The sequence below is a fragment of the Salmo salar genome, chromosome 18, assembly GCF_965601325.2.
Source record: "Salmo salar chromosome 18, fSalSal1, whole genome shotgun sequence".
Classification (NCBI taxonomy): Eukaryota; Metazoa; Chordata; class Actinopteri; order Salmoniformes; family Salmonidae; genus Salmo; species Salmo salar.
In genome coordinates, this window is record NC_138308.1 from 73,302,395 (window position 1) to 73,326,903 (window position 24,509).

The following is a 24,509-nucleotide window of genomic DNA, read 5'->3' on the forward strand; positions in this document are numbered from 1 at the left end:
TTCTCACAACCAGCTTCATGAGGAATGCTTTTCCAACAGTCTTCAAGTATTTCCCACATATGCTGAGCACTTGTTGGCTGCTTTTCTGTCACAATTGGGTTGAGGTTGGGTGATTGTGGAGGCCAGGTCATCTGATGCAGCACTCCATCACTCTCCTTGGTCAAATAGCCCTTACACAGCCTGGAGGTGTGTTTTGGGTCATTGTCCTGTTGAAAAATAAATGATAGTCCCACCAAGCGCAAACCAGATGGGATGGCATATTGCTGCAGAATACTGTGGTAGCCATGCTGTTTAAGTGTGCCTTGAATTCTAAATAAAATCACTGACAGTGTCACCAGCACCGTCACACCTCCTCTTCCATGCTTCACGGTGGGAACCACACATGCGGAGATCATCCGTTCACCTACTCTGTGTTTCACAAAGACACGCTGGTTGGAACCAAAAACCTCAAATTTGGACTCATCAGACCAAAGGACAGATTTCCACCGGTCTAATGTCCATTGCTCATGTTTCTTGGCCCAAGCAAGTCTCTTCTTCTTATTGGTGTTCTTTAGTGGTTTCTTTGCAGCAATTCGACCATGCAGGTCTGATTCTCCTCTGAACAGTTGATGTTGAGATGTGTCTGTTACTTGACTCTGTGAAGCATTTATTTGGGATCCAATCTGAGGTGCAGTTAACTCTAATGAACTTATCCTCGGCAGCAGAGGTAACTCTGGGTCTTCCTTTCCTGTGGTGGTCCTCATGAGAGCCAGTTTCGTTATAGCGCTTGATGGTTTTTGCTACTGCACTTGAAGAAATGTTCAATGTTCCGTATTGACTGACCTTTGTGTTAAAGTAATGGACTGTTGTTTCTCTTTGCTTACTTGAGCTGTTCTTGAAATAATATGGACTTGGTCTTTTACCAAATAGGGCTATCTTCTGTATACCACCTCTACCTTGTCACAACACATTGATTGGCTCAAACACATTAAGAAGGTAAGAAATTCCACAAATAAACTTTTAACAAGGCACACCTGTTAATTGAAATGCATTCCAGTTAACTACTTCATGAAGCTGGTTGAGAGAATGCCAAGTGTGCAAAGCTGTCATCAAGGCAAAGGGTGGCTATTTGAAGAATGTCAAATATATTTTGATTTGTTTAACACTTATTTGGTTACTACATGATCCCATATGTGTTATTTCATAGTTTGTCTTCACTATTATTCTACAATGTCAAATGGTAAAAATAAGAAAAACCCTGGCATGAGTAGGTGTGTCCAAACTTTTGACTGATACTGTAGAAATCTGATTTGGACTTCCTGATCAATCCTGTCATTTTGTTTCTTAGCGCTCTGAAGGAGGCCCAGTCAACAGGAGCATTTTTATGTCTAGCTTGAGCCCAACATACATTTCTCTTTCTAATTAATTCTGCCAAGTTATCTGAAAACCAGGGATTGTCCCTTCCACTGATTCTGAATGTCTTCCAAGTCTAGGTCCAAAAGGTTTCTACCCCAAAGCCATAAGACTCGTGAACAGCTCATCAAATGGCTACCCAGACTCTTTGTATCCCCCCCCCCCCCCTTTAGCTGCTGCTATTCTCTGTTTATTATCTATGCATAGTCACTTTAACTCTACCTACATGTACATATTACCTCAACTCACCGGTGCCCCCGCACATTGACTCTGTACCGGTATCCCTGTATACAGCCTCGCTATTGTTATTTACTGCTGCTCTTTAATTATTTGTTACTTTTATTTATTATTTCTCTTTTTTACCTAACACGTATTTTTCTAAACTGCATTGTTGGTTAAGGGCTTGTGACAAATAACTTCAAATCAAATGTTCAACCCCTCCTTTACTCATCCGATCAGTTCTAAAAACCGTGTACTCATCAATGGAAATTTGAAACAGATTTCTTTAGCCAAGTTTCTGATAAAAACCATTGTCCGCATTTGTCGTATTGGCCCATTTTCTAATCATGTCTATTTTTGGAAATTTTTGGAGGCCAAAACCAGCTCTGTTTTTAAAATCATAGGGAGTCGGGAAATTGCATGGCGTCTAACCGGCCCAGGATTTGGTCGCACATTACCAGAGATCAACAATAAAAATGTAACAATACATCTGATGCGTGAGGACTTGGCAGAGCCAGCACCATTGTCAATGAAACGAGCTGTCTTTCGACACAGAAAAAAAAAGTAATTCAAGAGTTTGCTATGGTTAGCTCAAGAAGTTATGTTTCAAATGATCAATTGATTCAACAGGTACAGCAACCTCAAGTAGATTTGGAAAATATCGGGGAGTGGGTTTGCCGGAACAAATTTGTTTTACACACCAAGAAAACCAAAGTTAAGTTGGTCTGTTCCACCAGGAAAAGGTCAACACAGCATGGAATACAATTAAGTATGGGAGGAGTACAAATATGAGGAAGTGGCAGAAACCAAACTACTAGGAGTGCAGCTAGACACCTGCTTATCATGGTCGTCTCTGATAACTAATTATGTATATAAAAAATGTAACTGCATGCATGATCAGAAAGATGGCTAAATATTTACCAGGAAAGATTAAGCAAATAACCCAAGCATTAATTGAGAATCAGGTGAACTACTGTTCTGTGGTCTGGGGAAATGCATCTGCAAGTGAAATTAGGAGGCTGCAGATTGCACAGAACAAAGCAGCAAGGATTGTTAAGGTGGAGATATGATTTTATTTTTGTTGTAGTCATGCTCAATGCTCTTGGTTTGTCATCAATCAACAAGATAATTAAAAAAAAAATGCTCATTTTATTTCATAATATACATCATTTGAAACGGCCGAACTCTATTCACAACAGTATTCAGTTGGTAAGAAACATTCAGTAAATAATAGGAATAGATTGTCCAGCATCTGTTATCCAGACAGAAAAGAGAAATAGGCAAAATAACAATTTGATTTAGAGTAATAAAGAAATGTAATAATTTATCTGAGCAAACCAGAAACCTTTTCAATATATAAATTCAAACAATACATAGGAAAGTTGTGCTGGACTATGGTAGATTAATCTATATTTTTGGACTGTTAGAGTATTTATCTGGTCAATATGTTAGTGTATTATGTCTGTTTGTAACAGTGTGTTATGTGAAAATGTGATCGTATTATAAATTGTATTTTAATGTGTAAGGACTCTTGGAAGATTAGTCCAAATGAGGACTAAAAGAGATCCTAATAAAATAAAATCAATCATCAGGTGAATGGAACTGGGTTTTTTATTGCAGTTTGCTTGCTGTTAGCGATCTCTTTGAAAATTATCCATTGTTCATGTGCAACATTGTTGCATTTCAACTTTAGATCACCAGTTACTTTGTGTTTTAAAAGTGATGAAGATGTTTGCAATGGGAAGTAATAGTTTGCTGAGCCTGTTTAAAAAAAAAATATATATATACACACACACACACACACACACACACAGTGGTGGAAAAAAGTATTTGATCCCCTGCTGATTTTGTACATTTGCCCACTTACAAAGAAATGATCAGTCTATAATTTTAATAGTAGGTTTATTTGAACAGTGAGAGACAGAATAACAACAAAAAAATCCAGAAAAACGCATGTCAAAAATGTTATAAAATGATTTGCATTTTAATGAGGGAAATAAGTATTTGACCCCTCTGCAAAACATGACTTAGTACTTGGTGGCAAAACCCTTGTTGGCAATCACAGAGGTCAGACGTTTCTTGTAGTTGGCCACCAGGTTTGCACACATCTCAGGAGGGATTTTGTCCCACTCCTCTTTGCAAATCTTCTCCAAGTCATTAAGGTTTCGAGGCTGACCTTTGGCAACTCGAACCTTCAGCTCCCTCCACAGATTTTTATATTGGATTAAGGTCTGGAGACTGGCTAGGCCACTCCAGGACCTTAATGTGCTTCTTCTTGAGCCACTCCTTTGTTGCCTTGACCGTGTGTTTTGGGTCATTGTCATGCTGGAATACCCATCCACGACCCATTTTCAATGCCCTGGCTGAGGGAAGGAGGTTCTCACCCAAGATTTGACGGTACATGCCCCTGTCCATCGTCCCTTTGATGCAGTGAAGTTGTCCTGTCCCCTTAGCAGAAAAACACCCCCAAAGCATAACGTTTCCACCTCCATGTTTGACGGTGGAGATGGTGTTCTTGGGGTCATAGGCAGCATTCCTCCTCCTCCAAACACGGCGAGTTGAGTTGATGTCAAAAAGCTCCATTTTGGTCTCATCTGACCACAAGTTTCACCAGTTGTCCTCTGAGTCATTCAGATGTTCATTGGCAAACTTCAGACGGGCCTGTATATGTATTCTTGAGCAGGGGGACATTGCAGGCACTGCAGGATTTCAGTCCTTCACGGCGTAGTGTGTTACCAATTGTTTTCTTGGTGACGATGGTCCCAGCAGCCTTGAGATCATTGACAAGATCCTCCCGTCTAGTTCTGGGCTGATTCCTCACCGTTCTCATGATCATTGCAACTCTACGAGGTGAGATCTTGCAAGGAGCCCTAGGCCGAGGGATATTGACAGTTCTTTTGTGTTTCTTCTATTTGCGAATAATCGCACCAAATGTTGTCACCTTCTCACCAAGCTGCTTGGCGATGGTCTTGTAGCACATTCCAGCCTTGTGTACAATCTTGTCCCTGACATCCTTGGAGAGCTCTTTGGTCTTGGCCATGGTGGAGAGTTTGGAATCGGATTGATTGATTGCTTCTGCGGACAGGTGTCTTTTTTTACAGGTAACAAGCTGCGGTTAGGAGCACTCTCTTTAAGAGTGTGCTCCTAATCTCAGCTCGTTACCTGTATAAAAGACACCTGTGAGCCAGAAATCTTTCTGATTGAGAGGGGGTGAAATACTTATTTCCCTCATTAAAATACAAATCAATTTATAACATTTTTGAAATAAACCTACCATTAAAATTATAGACTGATTCTTTCTTTGTCAGTGGGCAAACGTACAAAATCAGCATGGGATCAAATACTTCCCCCCCCACTGTATTCTTATGATTAGGGCTTATGTCAGAGTGAATGGGTTGCTTATTCTTTATCCTCATGCTGTCTGTGACTGTCTTTATCAGCCTGTGTGTTTTACAAAAAGTGCCCTGTCCTATATGAAGTGCACTAGTATTACGGTCGCTGTCCTTTCAGCATTACGAGCCCGTCACACTCACAAAAGCAACACTCCTCTGTTGCTTTTGATTAAGGTTTTTTTGTGGATCAAAAGAGGGCTTAGGTGGTGGGCGTGGCAATGGCCACGTTCTGCGTGGCTGGATTGTAGAGAGAATATTAGAGGCCCACATCTTGGCGGCGTAAAGACATTTTTGCAATGATGTCCTTTATCTACTTCCGGATAACATTTTTAGGTCTCTGCATGCAGTTTGAAGGAAGTTGCTAAGTAGCGTTAGCGCATTGACTGGAAGTCTATGGGTATATTGTGCTAACACTAGTTAGCATTGGCTACCTTCATACTGTACACAAAATCCCGAAGTATCCCTTTATGACAATTTTCTCCATGGAGCTGAGAAAATGTTGCTGTTTTAAAGCAAATTTCCTGCAATTCTATGCATTTTGCCATGGCTAATGCTGTGTTTTAGTCAAACAATCTATACTTTTCAGTTCCATCTTACTGTCTAGCTTTTTATTTTGGTGATTGTTTTCAAATAAAAAAAAGATGGACCTATCTTTTCTACATACTTTGTATCTTGAAAGCTATTTTCAATCCTGAAAAGTATCAAAGGCATCCCAAGAAAATCCCTGGATAGTGTGATGGTGTTAGGTTAACATACTGTGTAAGCAGTGTTGTTGGTAGCGTTATGATATAATGGATGGTCAGTCATTGCATCCATAGCTCTATGAATTCGAGAGTGGTTACATTTCTGAAGCCCTATCCCTCAGCTTTCTACCAAAACAAGGGCATGGAAATGCATTGTTTAAACTTCTGATTACAGCTTTAAATTGTTGCTTCAAAGGTTTTGTATACTTTCAGTCAGTAGTTTTGAAAGTAGTGCTCACAAGCCAAAACAAGTCCCTGGATTTTTTTTTTCATTTCTTTTTTGACAGTTTGTATGTACAATATTTAAGTACTTAGGATCCCGGAGTGCATCTTAAATCGAGACCGCACGGCACCACCTTTCTTTATGGTCCATTTGGAGTGGTAGGAGGGGGAAGTTTCACCTAGACACTGATCATGGGTCATTTTGGGGATTTTGGCAAGGAGGCCCTTTATCTACTCCCCCAGGGTCAGATGAACTCATGGATACCATTTATGTCTGTGTCCAGAATGTAAGGAAGTTGTAGGCAGTTGCACAAGCCAATGCTATTTGGCGTTAGGGTGATGACTGGAAGTCTATTGTATCGGCTAGCATGCAGTAGATAGCGCAATGACTGGAAGTCTCTGGGTAATGCTAGTTAGTGTCCCGAACCGGCTCGTAGCCCGTAAAAAAATAAAGGGAGACAATGTGAAGATCAAGGAATAACAAATATATTTATTAACTAAAGTTAAACTATAAACAAGTAACAATGGTGTAAGTGAGTGGTTGCGTACATTGATGTGATAATGAGGGGTGTTGAGGGGCCAAAGCAAACAAACAAAAACGGCTACAAAATGCCACAACCAAAATCCAACAGTGTGTCTGTGTGGAGACTCCTAAATGAATGGGGGAAAAGGTGCATTTATCCCCAGGACACACCCGGGCCCAGTTGTGTCCCGTTTCGCTGACGACCCGCTGACGACCCTCCCGACATCCTAATAAGGAAAACGAGAGCAAAGAGAATTCGGCAGACAGTGAGAGGGTCGTCATACACACACACACACACACACACACACACCCCTCCATAAAACCGGGGACCAACAATGACCCTGGAACACCACACCAACCAAACAAACAAAATACTGCCCCATCCAACCTCGTCCTCAGCAACCTTTGCGCAAAGCAACCTTTTTAAGAGGAAAAAAAATTATGAAAACAGAGGGAAGGGAACAGACAGGAGTGACAGAACAGGACAGCAAAATAAACAGTGGCCCGTCACGTGACTCTTCTAATGTGGGACAGCCCGTGGCTCCTTGATTAGATCAGAGCAGGGCACAGAAACCAGAATAACAGGGAAAGTATTGACAGATTTCTTTGTAACATCGTCATTAGCCGGTGGAGTGACCAGGTCACCACAGCTCATGGAATGCATTACCGCACACGCACAGAACACCTCTGGGGAAGCTGTGCGCTCTCATCGGGAATCCCTACAAGTGACAGTTTAGAGGAAACCACTAGAGATGGACACAACAGGCCATACACACTCACCAGCCAAGTTATTCACAAGGATAACATCGATACCCTCAATAGGCAATGAAGGACGCATCCCTACAACATCCTCGCCTTTCACCAGTTCAGAATTCAACGGAACTGACAGTGTTCAAACCGATTCCTCTAATTAAGACACTATCCCGAATCAGTCTCAGCAGAGAAGGGTAACGGACTCGGACACAGACTCAGAGGCACCTGTTTCACTCAGGATCTTCACTGGCACTGGGTCGTTACTTCTTAACCTCTCTAGGGTAGGTGGCACCAAATCGTCCCACCTACGTAACAGCCAGTGTAATCCCGTGGCGCGTTATTCAAAAACCTCAAATGCAAAAACTTCAATTTTTCAAACATATGACTATTTTACACCATTTTACAGACAAGACTCTCGTTAATCTAACCACACTGTCCGATTTCAAAAAGGCTTTACAACGAAAGCAAAACATTAGATTATGTCAGCAGAGTACCCAGCCAGAAATAATCAGACACCCATTTTTCAAGCTAGCATATAATGTCACATAAACCCAAACCACAGCTAAATGCAGCACTAACCTTTGATGATCTTCATCAGATGACAACTCTAGGACATTATGTTATACAATACATGCATGTTTTGTTCAATCAAGTTCATATTTATATCAAAAACCAGCTTTTTACATTAGCATGTGACTAGCATTCCCACCGAACACTGCCGGTGAATTTACTAAATTACTCACGATAAACGTTCACAAAAAGCATAACAATTATTTTAAGAATTATAGATACAGAACTCCTCTATGCACTCTATGTCCGATTTTAAAATAGCTTTTTGGTGAAAGCACATTTTGCAATATTCTCAGTAGATAGCCCGGCATCACAGGGCTAGCTATTTAGACACCCAGCAAGTTTAGCACTCACCAAAGTCAGATTTACTATAAGAAAAATGTTATTACCTTTGCTGTCTTCGTCAGAATGCACTCCCAGGACTTCTACTTCAATAACAAATGTTGGTTTGGTTCAAAATAATCCATAGTTATATCCAAACAGCCAAGATGAAACACAACTTGTCAGACAGGCCACTTCCTGCATGGAATCTTCTCAGGTTTTGGCCTGCCATATGAGTTCTGTTATACTCACAGACACCATTCAAACAGTTTTAGAAACTTTAGGGTGTTTTCTATCCAAAGCCAATAATTATATGCATATTCTAGTTACTGGGCAGGAGTAGTAACCAGATTAAATCGGGTACGTTTTTTATCCGGCCGTGTCAATACTGCCCCCTAGCCCTAACAGGTTAACAGACACACACAACCCTCTGTAACGAAAGGTAAACAATCTGGGTCAGTTGGGACTTTCACATGGCCCTGGGCATGAAACAGAGTGACAGGACTGAACAGATGTGGGACAGGCACTGCTAACGCAGTAGGCTTTGGTTTAATGTTAGCGCGAGTACTGAATTTACCCTTAGCCCTGAGAACAGGACATTCGTTTTTCCAATGACCTGAACCATGACAGTAGTTACACTCTTGACTAAAGTCAGCTTTACCACGGGAGCCAGGCTCAACCTTAGATGAAACTCTGCCCGTAAACCAGTGGGCAAGGACCAAATCTCGCCAAACGTCCCCACACTTCCGAATACGAGGCTCTGCAAAGACACTTTTCTGAGTCAAAACCTACTCATCCGCCCAAACCGCAGCTTCAGAGACAGTCTTCACTTTTCGTTAATGTACGTGGCTATAGGATCAGGGATTGTATCCTTAAATTACTCTAGCATAATCAGATCACACAGCCCATGGAAAGTCATAACCGCAGAGGCGGAACACCAGCGATTAAACTGAAGATAACTCACGCAAACTCAACATGAGTCTGTATCAGCCTTTTTCAACGTTTTCAATTGTTGGCAGTAAGCATCAGGAACCAATTCGTAAATCTGTAATAGCCATTTTAACCTTAGTGTAGCCGACAGTGCCGGCTCTGCTAAGAGCTGAATGTGCTTCCTGCGCTTTACCAGTCCACACACTGCAACATTAAAGTGCGATCAGAATCAGGCCAACTCCTAGCGTCAGCAACACGCTCAATCAATGAAAAGAACGTCTCAGGGTCCTTCTCATTACATTTTGGCAACAGATGTGTCTGGGACTTGACCGAGAGAGGAGCAACCCCTACAGTAGGTAAATCTGGGTCACTTTCCCAGAGCAAACTCCAGAGAGCTTTCCTTCCCTAACCAACTCTAGCCGTCCTTGTTGCAGCTTGATTTTTGCACTCTCCAAATTCTGTTTAAATTCCAATTGCTTTTCATACTTAACACGATCATGCACGAGTTTAGCTTGTTCTAACGCCCACTCCCAAACCCACTCATGCTCTAGTTTAGCTTGCTCATGCGCTAGTTGTAACAGAAGCAGTTCTTTCTGTTGTTCATAAGACGGACTACTAGGGCTAACAGACGGAGCAGCCGTTAGATCGGAGCGGCCATTAACTTCTAGTATACCACACTCCATCAGATTGGCATTCAATATCAACCTAACAGAATTTAAGACGTTTATCACTAATTTCAACCTGGTCGTGATCAGCGATCTTCAACAGCTGTTCTTTAGTACATCATTCTAACAGTTCCTCTGATGGAACACGTATGAACAAGTGTACATTAGACATCAGTCACTACTAAAAATAATCTCACTCTTCCCCTCTGCTGAACACACCAGACCACAACAAGAGAAGCACCAATCACACTGGGCACCACAGGAGAGACATCAGATATATAAGGAACTTCCCCCAAATCCTACAATAACTCCACCCTAGTCTTCGTGCAGATTCGCGGTGGGTAATTATGCACTGTAGCCCGCTGTCATGGAAAATCCCACTGGCATGGAAAAACTCCCCAGCCCACTGGCGGATTCCCCCCAAGCCACTGATGTGCCCGCGAGACCACTGCTCAGTCCACAGACACCAAACAAAATAACCATGCCCAATGTATTCCAAAGTGGAACACGTCGCTAAGCCTAACAGGGGAAAAGACAGGCTATAGCTCCGGGTAGCAAATGGCACTACCCTACCCAAATCTCCCACAGAGGTACACAGCAGTTTGTACTGACCTCCTCAGACCGATGTCCCAACAGCAAGTAGAGCAAGAGTTTCCAACCTGGGCAGGGACTTGGAAACTAACAAATGTTACTCTATCCAATGCAGTACACAACCATCTATCCACTGCAGTGGCAAGTTTAGCAAAAAAAAACAAAGGCAACCAACACTGGGCCTACCAAACAGCGCAAAAAAAAATAATCTGTCACAAAGATAAACAAAGCACCTAGTGTCCTCAAACACTAATTCCACATTTTCTCCCAAACAAATTACTCATACCAGTTAGCTTAACAACACTAGTATTGGGTAATGATGATGTCACCGGACAACCAAAAACACTGATGCGTCTAAGGCACTATACCGAACACCTATAAGACTATGCAGTGAATACCAACCAAAGCGCATCCCAAATAGCATTAACCCATCATAATGCAACAAAATAATATCCACCAAAATGTCTAGGAACCAACTTTTATAATCCCAGATGAGCCCCCACTTGTCACGAACAGGCTCCTAGCCCGTAACAAAAAAGGAGACAACGTGGAGCTCAAGGAATAACAAAATATATTTATTAACTAAAGTAATCTACAAACAAGTAACAATGGTGTGCGTGATTGCATACATTGATGTGATAATGAGGGGCCAAAACAGACACAAAATGCCACAACCAAAATCCAACAGTGTGTCGAACCCAGGTGTGTCCCATTTCGCTGACGACCCTCCCGACTCCGCTTACCGACATCCTAATAAGGAAAACAAGAGCAAAGAGAGAGAATTCGGCAGACCGAGTGGGAGGGTCGTCACATTAGCAATTGCACTAGCGCTAGTTAGTAACTTCCTTCAAACTGCACACAGAGCCATAAAAATGCTATCCACAAGTTCATCTGACTCTGGGAAAGTAGATAAAGGGCCTCATTGCCAAAATCCTAAAGTATCCCTTTAAGATTAGGATTGTGGTTAGGATTGTGGGGAAGGGAAGCAGATCCTAGATCTGTACCTAGGGGAAACTTCACTCTCAAGCTTAACTGCTATTCCTGCCTGTGCTTCGTCTCCCCTCCAGAGTTCATGCGTAGCCCCTGTGTGGAGGCGGGCCTCATCCCCCCCCTTGTGCAGCTGCTCCACTCCAAGGACCACGAGGTGCTGCTGCAGACAGGCCGTGCCCTAGGCAACATCTGCTACGACAGCCGTAAGTACACCCTGTCATATGTTTCCCTTACACGTTTCTCACCGGGTGGAAAAGGACCCGGGATCGGTGTCAATGGGTTCCACCATCAACATTTTCAAATAGATTTTTATTTTATTTTTATATACATTTTTTTTTACATGGGGAGGTCACTTTATTAGGAGGGGGGGACCATCTTGCCTAGGTGTAATTGTAGAGGAAGTATTGAAGTGCCTTTACTTGACAACTGTCCCCCCTCTGCTCTCCCTGAGGAGGTGCCTTACATCTTGGGGAATACTGGTGTCAGCGGAATCCGAACCGGCTATTAGGAATATCTGCTCTTTTGTATGGCATTGATATGTTGAAAATCGGTTAAGTCTTAGGTCATCGTAATGGGATATAGACTAGCCTGTTTCACAAGTGGGAAATACTCTGGTGATAATTTGGAATACTCTGGCCATAAAGGGCCAAAAGTGTCTGAAAATACTGGATCTCTACTGTGAGATAACTATAGTATTCCATGGTTCTACCTGAAAGTCAATGTAAAATCCATAATTTTTCATCTGAGTAGCATAAGCTTCGCTAAGCAGCTCTAATATAACACTATTGAGGAATTCTGTTCTGTCCATTTTAATAGGCGCCAGGGTGACTGCCCATCCCCTGTCAATCTGGGGAATTAGTCAGCCCTGAGTTCCTGCTGAGAGCAGCACTTCCCCAGACGGACACCCTCACCTTCCAAAGTCTGTCACACAAAGATAAAACTGCTTACAATCACTTCCCCCAATGCCTCTAGAACGGGTGTCAAACATACATCCGGCCTGTAAGGGTGTTCAGTCTGGTTTGAGTAAAACACATTTTTGGGTTACGGGCAGTGTAGAAATTATAATGGACCTACATTCATATAGTTTTTTGACTGTGTCCAGCTCGTTAATAATCACCAAAATGAAAGCTAGACAGTCAGGGAGCATAGAAAATGTAAAAAACTATGAATAGAGGACCATTTTTTAAAAATCTTGACGGCGAGGAAATATAACCAATTTTCAGTTGGACCCTCCAGACCTCGTTGAAGACCAAATGCGGCCCCCACATCAAAAAAGTAACTAGAATAAAGATTTAGTGGAATTAATCAAGAGTTGTCGTGAATACATTTAAGGGGAAAATGTGTTGAGGCCTTAATGGCAGCTATTGTTTCTGGTGCATTGTTTCTCCCGTCACTGAAAGGTGAGACGTCTATGGTTTGATAGGATCATAAAGAGTGTAAGAGCATAGTGGCAGAAACGTGTGTTTCAGTCGGAGCTGCAGCTGTTTTCAACTCTTAACGGGGGAACCACTGAAGAAATCAGTTTAGAAGGAGTCTGTAGTTGTTTGGTACTGGCCCTTTTTCAAAATGTAATTACCACAAGACAAACTGACCGCTTCAACTGCCAATTGTTGTGCATTCAAACAACTTCCAGACCTAGCAGCATAAAAACAGGACCAGGATTTTGTCCATCAATGGCAACCAGATTCAGCGCAATTTGTTTAGTCCTTCTCCCTTGCTTTCTCTGCTTCGTTTCTCCGACAACACCCTCTCTCCCAATCCCTGCCCATTTCTCTTTCGCTCTCTCACCTCTTTTCTTTTCCTGACTCATCATCTACCACTTCCTCTGCAAGCTATGCAGCTGCGCGTTCCTGACATTCTTATTTTGTCCGCCATCATTAAACACACACTGTATAATGTGTCACTATGTTCCTGTGTTAAAACAACTAATGCAGACAATAATCTACAGTACATGTGGTGTCTGCAGGCAAAGGTGATGTCCTTAAAGTTTTAACCCCTAACCTCAGGAGCACTAACTAATCCCCATTTCTTTTCTTTTTTGACCCAACTATCATTGTTGACGACATTTTTAACACTTTAGTGAGGTTCATTTGATGTTCTATAAATATGACATAGGCTAATTGTATCCAAAATCATGTAAACAATAAACTGAACAAAAATCCAAACCCAACATGTAAAGTGTTGGTCCCGTGTTTTCGTTTTGGAGAATTTGACAGTACGGCTAACCACCCTCACAACCGCAGACCACGTGAAACCACACCAGCCCAGGACCTCCACATCCAGCTTCTTCACCTGCGGGATGGTCTGAGGGGGGATGGGGGGGGGGGCAGTGCTGAGGAGTATTTCTGTCTGTAATAAATCCCTTTTGTGGGGAAAACTCATTCTGATTGGGTAGGCCAGGCTGCCAAGTGGATAGACCTGGCTGCCAAGTGGGTAGGTATATGCCCTCCCAGGCCCACCCATGGCTGTGCCCCTGCCCAGTCATGTAAAATCCATAGATTAGGGCCTAATGAATTTATTTCAATTGACTGATTTCCTTATATGAACTGTAACTCAGTAAAATCTTTGAAATTGTTGCATTCATATTTTTGTTTAGCTTATATTTTCATGGCTGTAGTAGATTGCTATGTTGAGCAGAGCAGTGTCCTACAAAGGTACTGTGGTCTGTAGTAATATGGTGCTAATTAAGGCCACTCAATGAGGCGTCTGCTAAAAACGATTTCATAAAAACAGACTGGAGTCACTGAGTGTGACAACTTCAATTCCCATGGTCCCTAGGCTGTCTGGTCTTCAGTTCCCAAGATGCAGGATTTTTTTTTTATTGCACAAAGCGAACAAACTTATTCTCTATTCAATCCAGCTGGGATTCAGTCACTCAACCGCCATACGTTTGCTGTTCACAGTCATGCTCATATGCATAACCTGACTCTATTACTTCTGTAGTACGGTTGTCGCTTCCACTCATAACCACACTGTATATGAATTTGACCATGATTCTGAAATCTGGAAGCATCTACCTGTGATGAAAATCAATTAGCATTCAAGGTCATTTTGCATTTATTTTTAACTAATTGGCTTCATCAGCACTGCCACTAAATTTGTCTGCAATTCAGACTGATAGCCACAAGCGCACCAATACATTTTGAGGTTTGGGGTGGGGATGACCAAAACAAACTGCAAAACGCACAATATGTAATTTCATGTCTCTGAGCTATGTGCAACAGGTATTAGCTTGGGTTATGTGTGATTTAATTTCTAGTTAGCTGCCTCAAGTAATTTTTGTTTTGCCTTTTTCACATTATGATTCATTATTATAATTATTATTTATGGCTGTATTTCTATAGCATTTGTTATTTACTTATGTGATTTTTGTGTATTTTTTCCTTTTCTTTTACTGCTTGCTTAACTTTCTCTCCCCTTTTTTTTTATAGATTTTTTTTCCCCCCAGGTTGGTTGTTGTGATTGTGTGATTTTTCTTATTTTTTGATTTCCCCCTGACCTCTTTGTTTTGCAGATGAGGGCAGGAGTGCAGTTGACCTGGCGGGAGGGGCTCAGATAGTAGCTGGACACATAAAGTCACTGTCCCAAAATACTGACCCGGACAATGGGAAGCTCTTGACTGTCTTTTGTGGCATGCTGATGAACTATAGCAATGATAATGGTAATGACCAACTCCCCCCGGATAAACTACATTAACCAAACTAAACAGAGTAAACGTTTTTAAGAATGAATCTACTTTGGCAGTGTCGGTGACTGTTCTAGACGTTATGTTGACACCTTTTATCCAGTCGTAAAGTGATAGTTCACTTTAATATGAACGTTTGTGTGATTATTATTTTTATGTAGTCTATTGGCGAGATGAGTCCACGTCCCAGGCCATCTGTTGAGTTGATTCAGCTATATGCCTCAAATCCAAATCAGTTGGTAACACGGGCACAGTCTAATTTCAAACTATTAGACTGTGCCTATATTTTCATAGAACTGGATCTTCTCATTAGATGGCATGGGGGCATGGATTCATATCGACTGCTATTGAGGTCTGAAAATGTCTGACGAATTTTGATTTTGAAGTGAACTGTCTTTCAAAGTCAGTTCTTAAAGGCCCAGTCAGTTCTTAAAGGCCCAGTCAAAAATGGCTGTGTTTTAAATACATTTCCACACTGAGGTTGGAATAGTACTGGGAAATAGGGAAAAGTATGCTAATGCCCTTTTAGTGTAACAGTTGTTTTGGTGGGTTGGAGTTTTGCCAGGCGGTAAATTAGTTAATAGGTCATTATCAATAAAACATTACAATATGGTGCAGAGCGTTCGATTTGGCTGCTGAGGGGCAAGGAGACTCCCAGCTCCACTAAAACCGTTGACAACTATGTGCCGTTTTGTTAACTATTTGCAGGTAGCCTAGTGGTGTTGGGCCAGTAACCGAAAGGTTGCTAGATCGAATCCCTGAGCTGACAAGGTAAGAATCTGTCGTACTGCCCCTGAACAAGACCGTTAACCATTTTGCATGGAATAATCGGACATGTGTAGTTCTAACTACGCTCTTCAAGAGGTGATGATATTACAACCCAAATAGTTAACATTTATTTAACATCGTGAAAGGGTTAAAACGGCACACAGTTGTCAATGGGTTTTAGTGGAGCTGAGGATCTTCTTGCCCCCCAGTATGCAAATTGAACCATTCTGCACCTTGTTGTGAAGTCTTATTGATATAGACCAACAAGAAAGAGTTCCAAACCTCTCCGCTAATAACAGCTAGTTTTCAGTTTTCCCTCCCCACTCGGACCACTCCCAGTCCTAGCAAAATTCTTGCTTGAGAAATGTCTCATTGTCATGAAGCTATTTTTGTTTTTGACCATTTTACAGTAAGGTATTTAATGGTCAGTCACCCAGAAATGAAATGATTTGATATTGAGATACAAACAGCTGCATTGGACCTTTAAGTCATTGTCACTCTAGCCTATATGTTAGCCAGTGTTCAAGTTTATGCTACTCAGCTTTTACTCACTATGGTGACAGGAGGTAGCGGTGCAAGTGGGTATGTGTCCCTTGAAGAGTGGTCTGTCCATTGCTTTCTGTTGTGTCCTGCTTGAGCTCTTAGTCATTTTCCTCTTAAAGTAGTGACAGCTTGTCTTGTAGTTGGGGGGTGTCCCTCCTTAGCTTAGACTGTAGCCATTTCTCTTTCCCTCCTCACACGTCACTCTCTGATTTGTAATTAGATTGTCTATTCTCCCACAACCTTCCCTGCTGAGCCTTTATAGTCTATCCAGGTGCGAGGTCCCGAGTAATCAATAATGTTCACTTCTGCTGTCAACCTTCAAAAACCTTTTTCTAGTTTAATCAGACTTCTTCCCAAATGGCACCCTGTTTAGTGCACTTCTTTTCACCAGAGAATAGGGTGCCATTTGGGATCAAACCAAATTGTATTAGTCACATGCGCCGAATACAACAGGTGTAGACCTTACAGTGAAATGCTTACTTACGAGCCCCTAACCAACAATGCAGTTTCAAAACAATACGGATAAGAATAAGAGATAAAAGTAACAAGTAATTAAAGAGCAGCAGTAAAATGACAATAGCGAGACTATATACAGGGGGGTACCGATACAATGCGTGGGGGCACCGGTTAGTTGAGGTAGTATGTACATGTAGGTAGAGTTATTAAAGTGACTATGCATAGATAGATGTATAGATTCACAATTCACATGAACACATTGTTTAGCACCCTTTAACTGTGGTAGCTAAGTAACTAGTCTTGTCATAATGATGTAACACTTTCTTTTACAAGTTACTGTACATGTACAACCCTAACACCTTTAAAGTTAGTAGAAAATGTAACTGCCCTGGAATCCTCAGCCTCTTCTATTTACTACAGAAAGTTGAGTTGTAGTCTTGGTTGGACTGTTGGTTCACCAGGAGTGTATTCACTAGGAAGCAAATGGGCAGAAACAGAGAGAGATCGCTCTGAATTTGTCCAATTAGAAACTCGTTTTCATTGCAAAACACTCTCTGTTGCAAAATGTTTTGCTAAGGATTGCATTAATGAATCTACCCAAGGCTGGTTAGTGGTGTAGAGAGAGGGCTGCTCACGAGTGTTTACACCCCTGAGGTTCCACGACGTACTGCTGCTCTCTGAATCTTGTAAATAATTAATGAATGGCCCAAGTTGTTTTTTTTTTCTCCTCCGTCGGCAAGATGCGGAACAGTAATTACTTTTCGATCTATCGCCTCTCCCGTACGATCCCCGACCAGTCCAAGGTCACACACCAAAATAGACTGAGGAAAAATAAATGCGTACGAAAACGTGGCGTTCAGGGGAGGCACATGCGACAGCTGAAAATTTACCCCTGAGGCTCTCAATGTCAAATGTTTCTTTCCCACAATTAAACATGGAGCTAAGTGGATTTTCTCTCCATAAGCCAATGATCTGCGATCCAATCATCAGATATTAAACAGTGCTGTGATTACTCAGTAGAAATATATTTATTAGAACGGACATCCCCATTCAAGTCAATGTTCCGTGATGGGTAGAATTCTATTTATATGTTGATTACACTGTCCTCTGCTTTATAGCGGTGCTACTTCCGGTGCCACCAGCGTTTAGCCCCAGCCGCCAAGCACCACTATCAGGGCACTAAATGAAACCACTTCACGGGGCTCAGCAAAGCCTCAAGTCAAATCCCATTTAAAATATCTCACACAGACATGTTTTCTCTCAGTTAGGGTTAGTTATGGACAAATCTGTTTAGCTTTGAATAAGGCCATTTTTCGCCGCTCCATGGAAAGGATGCTTGAGAAAACAGGACGGAAACACTACTTCATATAGCCTCTAGACCAGGGGTAGGCAAACTATGGCCTTGCCCATGAGCCCATTCAATCCAGCCCATTGGAGGGGGGAATTATTGTTTTGGGTTAAAAAAAAACACTCCAGTCCAAACTTGAACATCGTGAATGTTCTGTTTGACATATGTGAGTTATAATCAAACACACTTGAACATCTTAAACTAGATAGAAAGGATGATAATTGCCCTATATATTTTCAAATAACTGACCTTTTTCTGGCCCGCGAATTGATTTTGACAAACGAATCAGTAAAACAAAAATAGTACTGATCGGCTAGTTGATGATAATAGTGCATACAATTACTACATGCGCAACACGTCCTTGGAACTGTAAAGAGAGGAGCGCGACCACAGTCTTGTCCTCTACCCTGGGCTACGGAATCTAACACGTCAGAGTAATGGAGTTGGTCCACTCTGCGCATCGCGGGCCGGCGCATTTTGCAATTACACCATGCAAATGAGTTTCTGTGGCCGCCGGCGGCCCCCTCCCTTCAGCTGGCTGTTTGTAAACTGTCATCGCAGCTAATATAACCTTCACTAATATTTATAGAAGGTCCGCACATCTAATGGTCTTTACAGCGGCTGTGCAAATTTACAATTATTTCTACAAGGCCTTGTTTGACATTCCCTAACAAATAGAAATCGAGATTTTGTAATTTTGTAATTTTTTATGTTTCTGGAATTCGCTCGCCTCCAGTAGGTCTGTGCTTGTGTCGAGGCATAATGTGGATTATGGTTAATGTTTTTGAAAGAATAACAAACCTCGCTTGTATTTCAGCGAGAACCCTCATTAATTCACCAAGATGACTTTTTATCAATTGGTTACTTCCTTTCTCCCTCACTCACTGGCTTCCCCTCCCTTTCTCCTTCTACCCTTTTATCTCTCTCTTTTTGTCTTTAAAATGTGCTTATTCATTCATTTTAGTCCCTTCGTTTTACTTCTCCCCCCCCCACCCCTGTACCCATCCTTCCTCTCTTCATCCATCCTTCCTTTGTCATCTGTTTGTCAGTGTCGGTCATCTTTTAAAATCCAACTTAATCAACTCTTTCTCCTCTCTCTCCTCTATAGGCGCTAGCTCCTCTAGCTGGTTTTCCAGAGGTCACTATATCCAGGGAAAAACATCTGCTCTCTGACATACTGTACATGACATGGACTTTAATGACAATATATAGCTAGTCTACATTATGCAAATAGAAAACGACTGTGCAGATTTATTTCCTTGTTTGCAGCAACTCATTTCCCTTTTTAAAAATTGCCTCTTATTTGCCTTTTACAATCCTCTTGAGACTTTATTTTAAGACATTGCATTTATTTCTTTATACCTCCCTTTTGGCTTGTTACACTTTTAAACACACACACACAGACCCCCCCCCCCCCCCCCCCCCCTTATTGTAATTTCAACTCCCAGACTCTAGATGGCAGTGCTCATACCTTCCCTCTGTTATTCCCCCTGTGTCCTCTCCAGACTCCTTGCAGGCCCAGCTGATCAACATGGGAGTGATCCCCACCCTGGTGAAGTTGCTGGGTCTCCACTCTGACAACACAGCCCTCACAGAGATGTGCCTCATTGCCTTCGGAAACCTTGCCGAGCTCGGTGAGTATGCCTTCCATAGATGTAGAATTCTAATTCTATGGGTACATACATCAGAACGCTGTTGATCTGCCATTCTGGTCGCAGATCAGCTTTACTACAATACTGTCTGGGATTTTGAGCATAAACCTACCATCGATTTGTAATCCAAGATACCATACCATATCGGCATAGATAACAAGAGTACCATATATTTTTTATCTTGCCGTATGATTCAAAACTGTCAACCCTATTAGGAAGTTGAACGGTGACTTGCTTCACAGTTTTTGTCATATATAAACTAGGGACAGAACTGATTCCAGTGTCTGTCTTCGCTAGCTAGCCTGGTGCTAACTCTGCGATCGTTATGATTTTTATTTGTATTTATTTATTTCACCTTTATTTAACCAGGTAGGCTAGTTGAGAACAAGTTCTCATTTACAACTGCGACCTGGCCAAGATAAAGCAAAGCAGTGTGACACAGACAACAACACAGCGTTACACATGGAATAAACAATAAACAAGTCAATGACACAGTAGAAAAAAAAGAAAGTCTATATACAGTGTGTGCAAAAGGCATGAGGAGGTAGGCAATAAATAGGCCATAGGAGCAAATAATTACAATTTAGCAGATTAACACTGGAGTGATAAATGAGCAGATGATGATGTGCAAGTAGAGATACTGGTGTGCAAAAGAGCAGAAAAGTAAATAAAAACAGTATGGGGATGAGGTAGGTAGATTGGGTGGGCTATTTACAGATGGACTATGTACAGCTGCAGTGATCGGTTAGCTGCTCAGATAGCTGATGTTTAAAGTTGGTGAGGGAAATAAAAGTCTCCAACTTAAGCGATTTTTGCAATTCGTTCCAGTCACTGGCAGCAGGGAACTGGAAGGAAAGGCGGCCAAATGGGGTGTTGGCTTTAGGGATGATCAGTGAGATATACCTGCTGGAACGAGTGCTATCGTGACCAGTGAACTGAGATAAGGCGGAGCTTTACCTAGCATAGACTTATAGATGACCTGGAGCCAGTGGGTCTGGCGACGAATACGTAGCGTGGGCCAGCCGACTAGAGCTGATGATGAATAAACACAGGGACGATTCCGCTGAATCACAAACAGACTGGACCAGTCATGTCATCTTGATTGAACTTTTTCTTCCCTCTCTGCAGAGTCCAGTAAGGAACAGTTTGCCTCCACGAACATTGCCGAGGAGCTGGTGCGTCTGTTCCAGAGGCAAGCGGAGCACGAGAAGAAGGAGATGATCTTTGAGGTCCTGGCTCCACTCGCTGAGAACGGTAATTCAATACAACTTTATTTATCCCTACAGAGGCGATTAAGACGGGCAAGTCGGGTTACAATTATCAAATGTCAACATATAATACAGTAGGCGGAAATTATTTTCCGATCTACATACTGTTGTCAGGGGAATGTGATGTCATACTGTGTAAGTACAGTGTGGTCTGAAATGATTGACACCCTTGATTAAGATAAGAAATAATAACTGTATAAAATAAATAATTTAAATACTGAGCTATATTGTATGCCCAAAAAATCTGGGGAAATTATATTATTTTATACTAATACAATTCATTTCTCAGAGAAATAGATTTTGTTTAACAATTTATATTTTACCTAACATGCTAAACAAAATCTTTCACAAAATGATTGACACCCATAAAGATGATTATAAATAGTGTTTGGTCCCATATTCCTAACACACAGTGATTACATCAAGCTTGTGACTCATTTTGGTTTCAGTTCATATTTGTTCTGTTTCAGATTATTTTGTGACCAATTGAAATGAATAGTAAATAATGTGTTGTCTTTTTGGAGTCACTTTTTATTGTAATTAAGAATAGAATGTGTTTCTAAACACTTCTACATTCATGTGGATGCTACCATGATTGTGGATAATCCTGAATGAATCGTGAATAATGATGACTGAGAAAGTGATGAGTGTTATTGGTAATGGTGAGAGGTTAGCATGTCTGCGATGTATGATCTTTGACCCTCTAACTTTCTCACTCATCATTATTCACGATTCATTCAGGATTATCTGTAATTAATGTATTAATGTAGATATGATTTTTAATACCGTAAAAAAACACGTCTGTATTTCAAAATACCCCAGTATATGGTATTCCGCCCAAACCTAGTTGGGGTACAGGAATATAGTACTGAATTATATGAGCCAGTGTTTTGATGGTGTAGAATTAGCATTGCAAATGATTGCATCTATATGGCCATTTACATTAGCAATGATTACACGTCAAATAAGCATACAGAAACTGTGGTGTGTGTGTGTGTGTGTGTGTGTGTGTGTGTGTGTGTGTGTGTGTGTGTGTGTGTGACGTGCATGCACATTAGAAATTATCTAGTTCAGATTTTTTAACTCCCCTTTGTCAGAAATGAATAATGAATTATTTGAAGTCACAGTTTGGCGAGGAAACTACATTTGTTGAAGTCACACTGCACATTGGAACAGCAAAATAAATATAGCCACCACTGTAATATTTGGGTCAGTGCCTAAAACCAAATAAAAACATGATAAGTAAAAACATATCCCGGCTTCAATGCGTATGCGGAGTGGTTTTATTGAATTATATGAGGATAATTTAAAGGGAGAATTACGGTTACCAGTTGAATGCATTTTTCGACTGCATATTTTCCTCTGAATTCTCACTCACGGGACTGAGGACTACATTATGTCAAGTCACCTGTGGCCTTGGTAACTGATCATTGGAGTGAAGCGGCTCGCGCATCCTTAGCTGTCAGCTGCACGGCTGAGGCTGCTGTGTGAAAATGTGTCAGCTGTTTTTAGCACAAAAAAAGAGCATGCTTGGAATAGTGTGTGGGTGGGGGAGAAGGATAGTGTGATACAGTGTATGTGTGAGACTCACTGACTGTTCTTATCATTCTGGGCAGCACAGTGGATTCTCCCATTCTGCCAGTCTCCTAGACAACATCCTACTTAACTCTACTCCAGAGAAAAGTCTCTCTCTCTCTCTGGCTCTCTCTCTCTGGCTCTCTCTCTCTGGCTCTCTCTCTCTGGCTCTCTCTCTCTGGCTCTCCCTATCCCTCTCTCTGTCGCATGCACACACACACACACACACACACACACACACACACACACACACAATACAATCCTAGACTCAAACATATTTGAATCTCTTTCTCCCTTCATACAAATCAAATCCAATTTTATTTGTCACATGTGCCGAATACAACTGGTGTAGACTTTATCGTGAAATGCTTGCTTACGAGCCCTTCCCAATGAGGCAGAGTTTAAAAATAAAATAGAAACGCAAGGAACTAAATAAAATACACAAGAATTGAGCTATACAGTACCAGTACCAGATCAATGTGCAGAGGTACAAGATATTTGAGGTAGATACAGTTGAAGTCGGAAGATTACATGCACTGAGGTTGGAGTCATTTAAAACTAGTTTTTCAACCACTCCACAAATTTCTTGTTAACAAACTATAGTTCTGGCAAGTCGGTTAGGACATCTACTTTGTGCATGACACAAGTAATTCTTCCAAGAATTGTTTACAGACAGATTATTTCACTTATAATTCACTTTATCACAATTCCTGTGGGTCAGAAGTTTCCATACACTAAGTTGACTGTGCCTTTAAACAGCTTAGAAAATTCCAGAAAATAATGTCATGGCTTTAGAAGCTTCTGATAGGCTAATTGACATCATTTGAGTCAATTGGAGGTGCACCTGTGGATGTATTTCAAGGCATACCTTCAAACTCAGTGCCTCTTTGCTTGACATCATGGGAAAATCAAAAGAAATCAGCTAAGACCTCAGAAAATAATTGTAGACCTCCACAAGTCTGGTTCATCCTTGGGAGTAATTTCCAAACGACAGACGGTACCACGTTCATCTGTACAAACAATTGTTCGCAAGTATAAACGCCATGGGACCACGCAGCCGTCATACCGCTCAGGAAGGAAACGCGTTCTGTCTCCTAGAGATGAACGTACTTTGATGCAAAAAGTGCAAATCAATCCCAGAACAACAGCAAAGGACCTTGTGAAGATGCTGGAGGAAACGGGTACAAAAGTATCTATATCCACAGTAAAACAAGTCCTATATCAACATAATCTGAAAGGCCACTCAGCACGGAAGAAGCCAATGCTCCAAAACCGCCATAAAACCGCCAGACTACGGTTTGCAACTGCACATGGGGACAAAGATCGTACTTTTTGAAAAAATGTCCTCTGGTCTGATGAAACAAAAATATAACTGTTTGGCCATAATGCCCATCGTTATGTTTGGAGGAAAAAGGGGCAGGCTTGCAAGCCGAAGAACACCATCCCAACCGTGAATCACGGGGGTGGCAGCATCATGTTGTGGGGGTGCTTTGCTGCAGGAGGGCCTGGTGCACTTCACAAAATAGATGTCATCATGAGGGAGGAAAATTATGTGGATATATTGAAGCAACATCTCAAGACATCAGTCAGGAAGTTAAAGCTTGGTCGCAAATGGGTCTTCCAAATGGATAATGACCCCAAGCATACTTCCAAAGTTGTGGCAAAATGGCTTAAGGACAACTAAGTCAAGGTATTGGAGTGGCCATCACAATGCCCTGACCTCAATCCTATAGAAAATTTGAGGGCAGAACTGAAAAGGCGTGTGTGAGCAAGGAGGCCTACAAACCTGACTCAGTTACACCAGCTCTGTCAGGAGGAATGGGCCAAAATTCGCCCAACTTATTGTGGGAAGCTTGTGGAAGGCTACCCAAAAAGCTTGAGCCAAGTTAAACAATTTAAAGGC

General features: G+C 41.7%; 1 protein-coding gene across 3 annotated transcripts in view; it reads left to right on the top strand.

Annotated features, from left to right (window-relative positions):
- The window catches only part of LOC106577599 (rap1 GTPase-GDP dissociation stimulator 1), a 56,065-nt gene that overhangs the window by 13,096 nt on the left and 18,460 nt on the right, over positions 1-24,509 (top strand). For 2 of the 3 annotated variants that reach the window (XM_045701346.2, XM_045701347.2), the window contains exons 4-7: positions 11,389-11,514; positions 14,826-14,972; positions 19,617-19,745; positions 20,892-21,017. In XM_045701346.2, coding sequence (XP_045557302.1) covers positions 11,389-11,514; positions 14,826-14,972; positions 19,617-19,745; positions 20,892-21,017 — 528 coding nt within the window. The remainder of the gene's footprint in view (positions 1-11,388; positions 11,515-14,825; positions 14,973-19,616; positions 19,746-20,891; positions 21,018-24,509) is intronic. The other variant, XM_014155797.3, reaches the window with a different exon arrangement.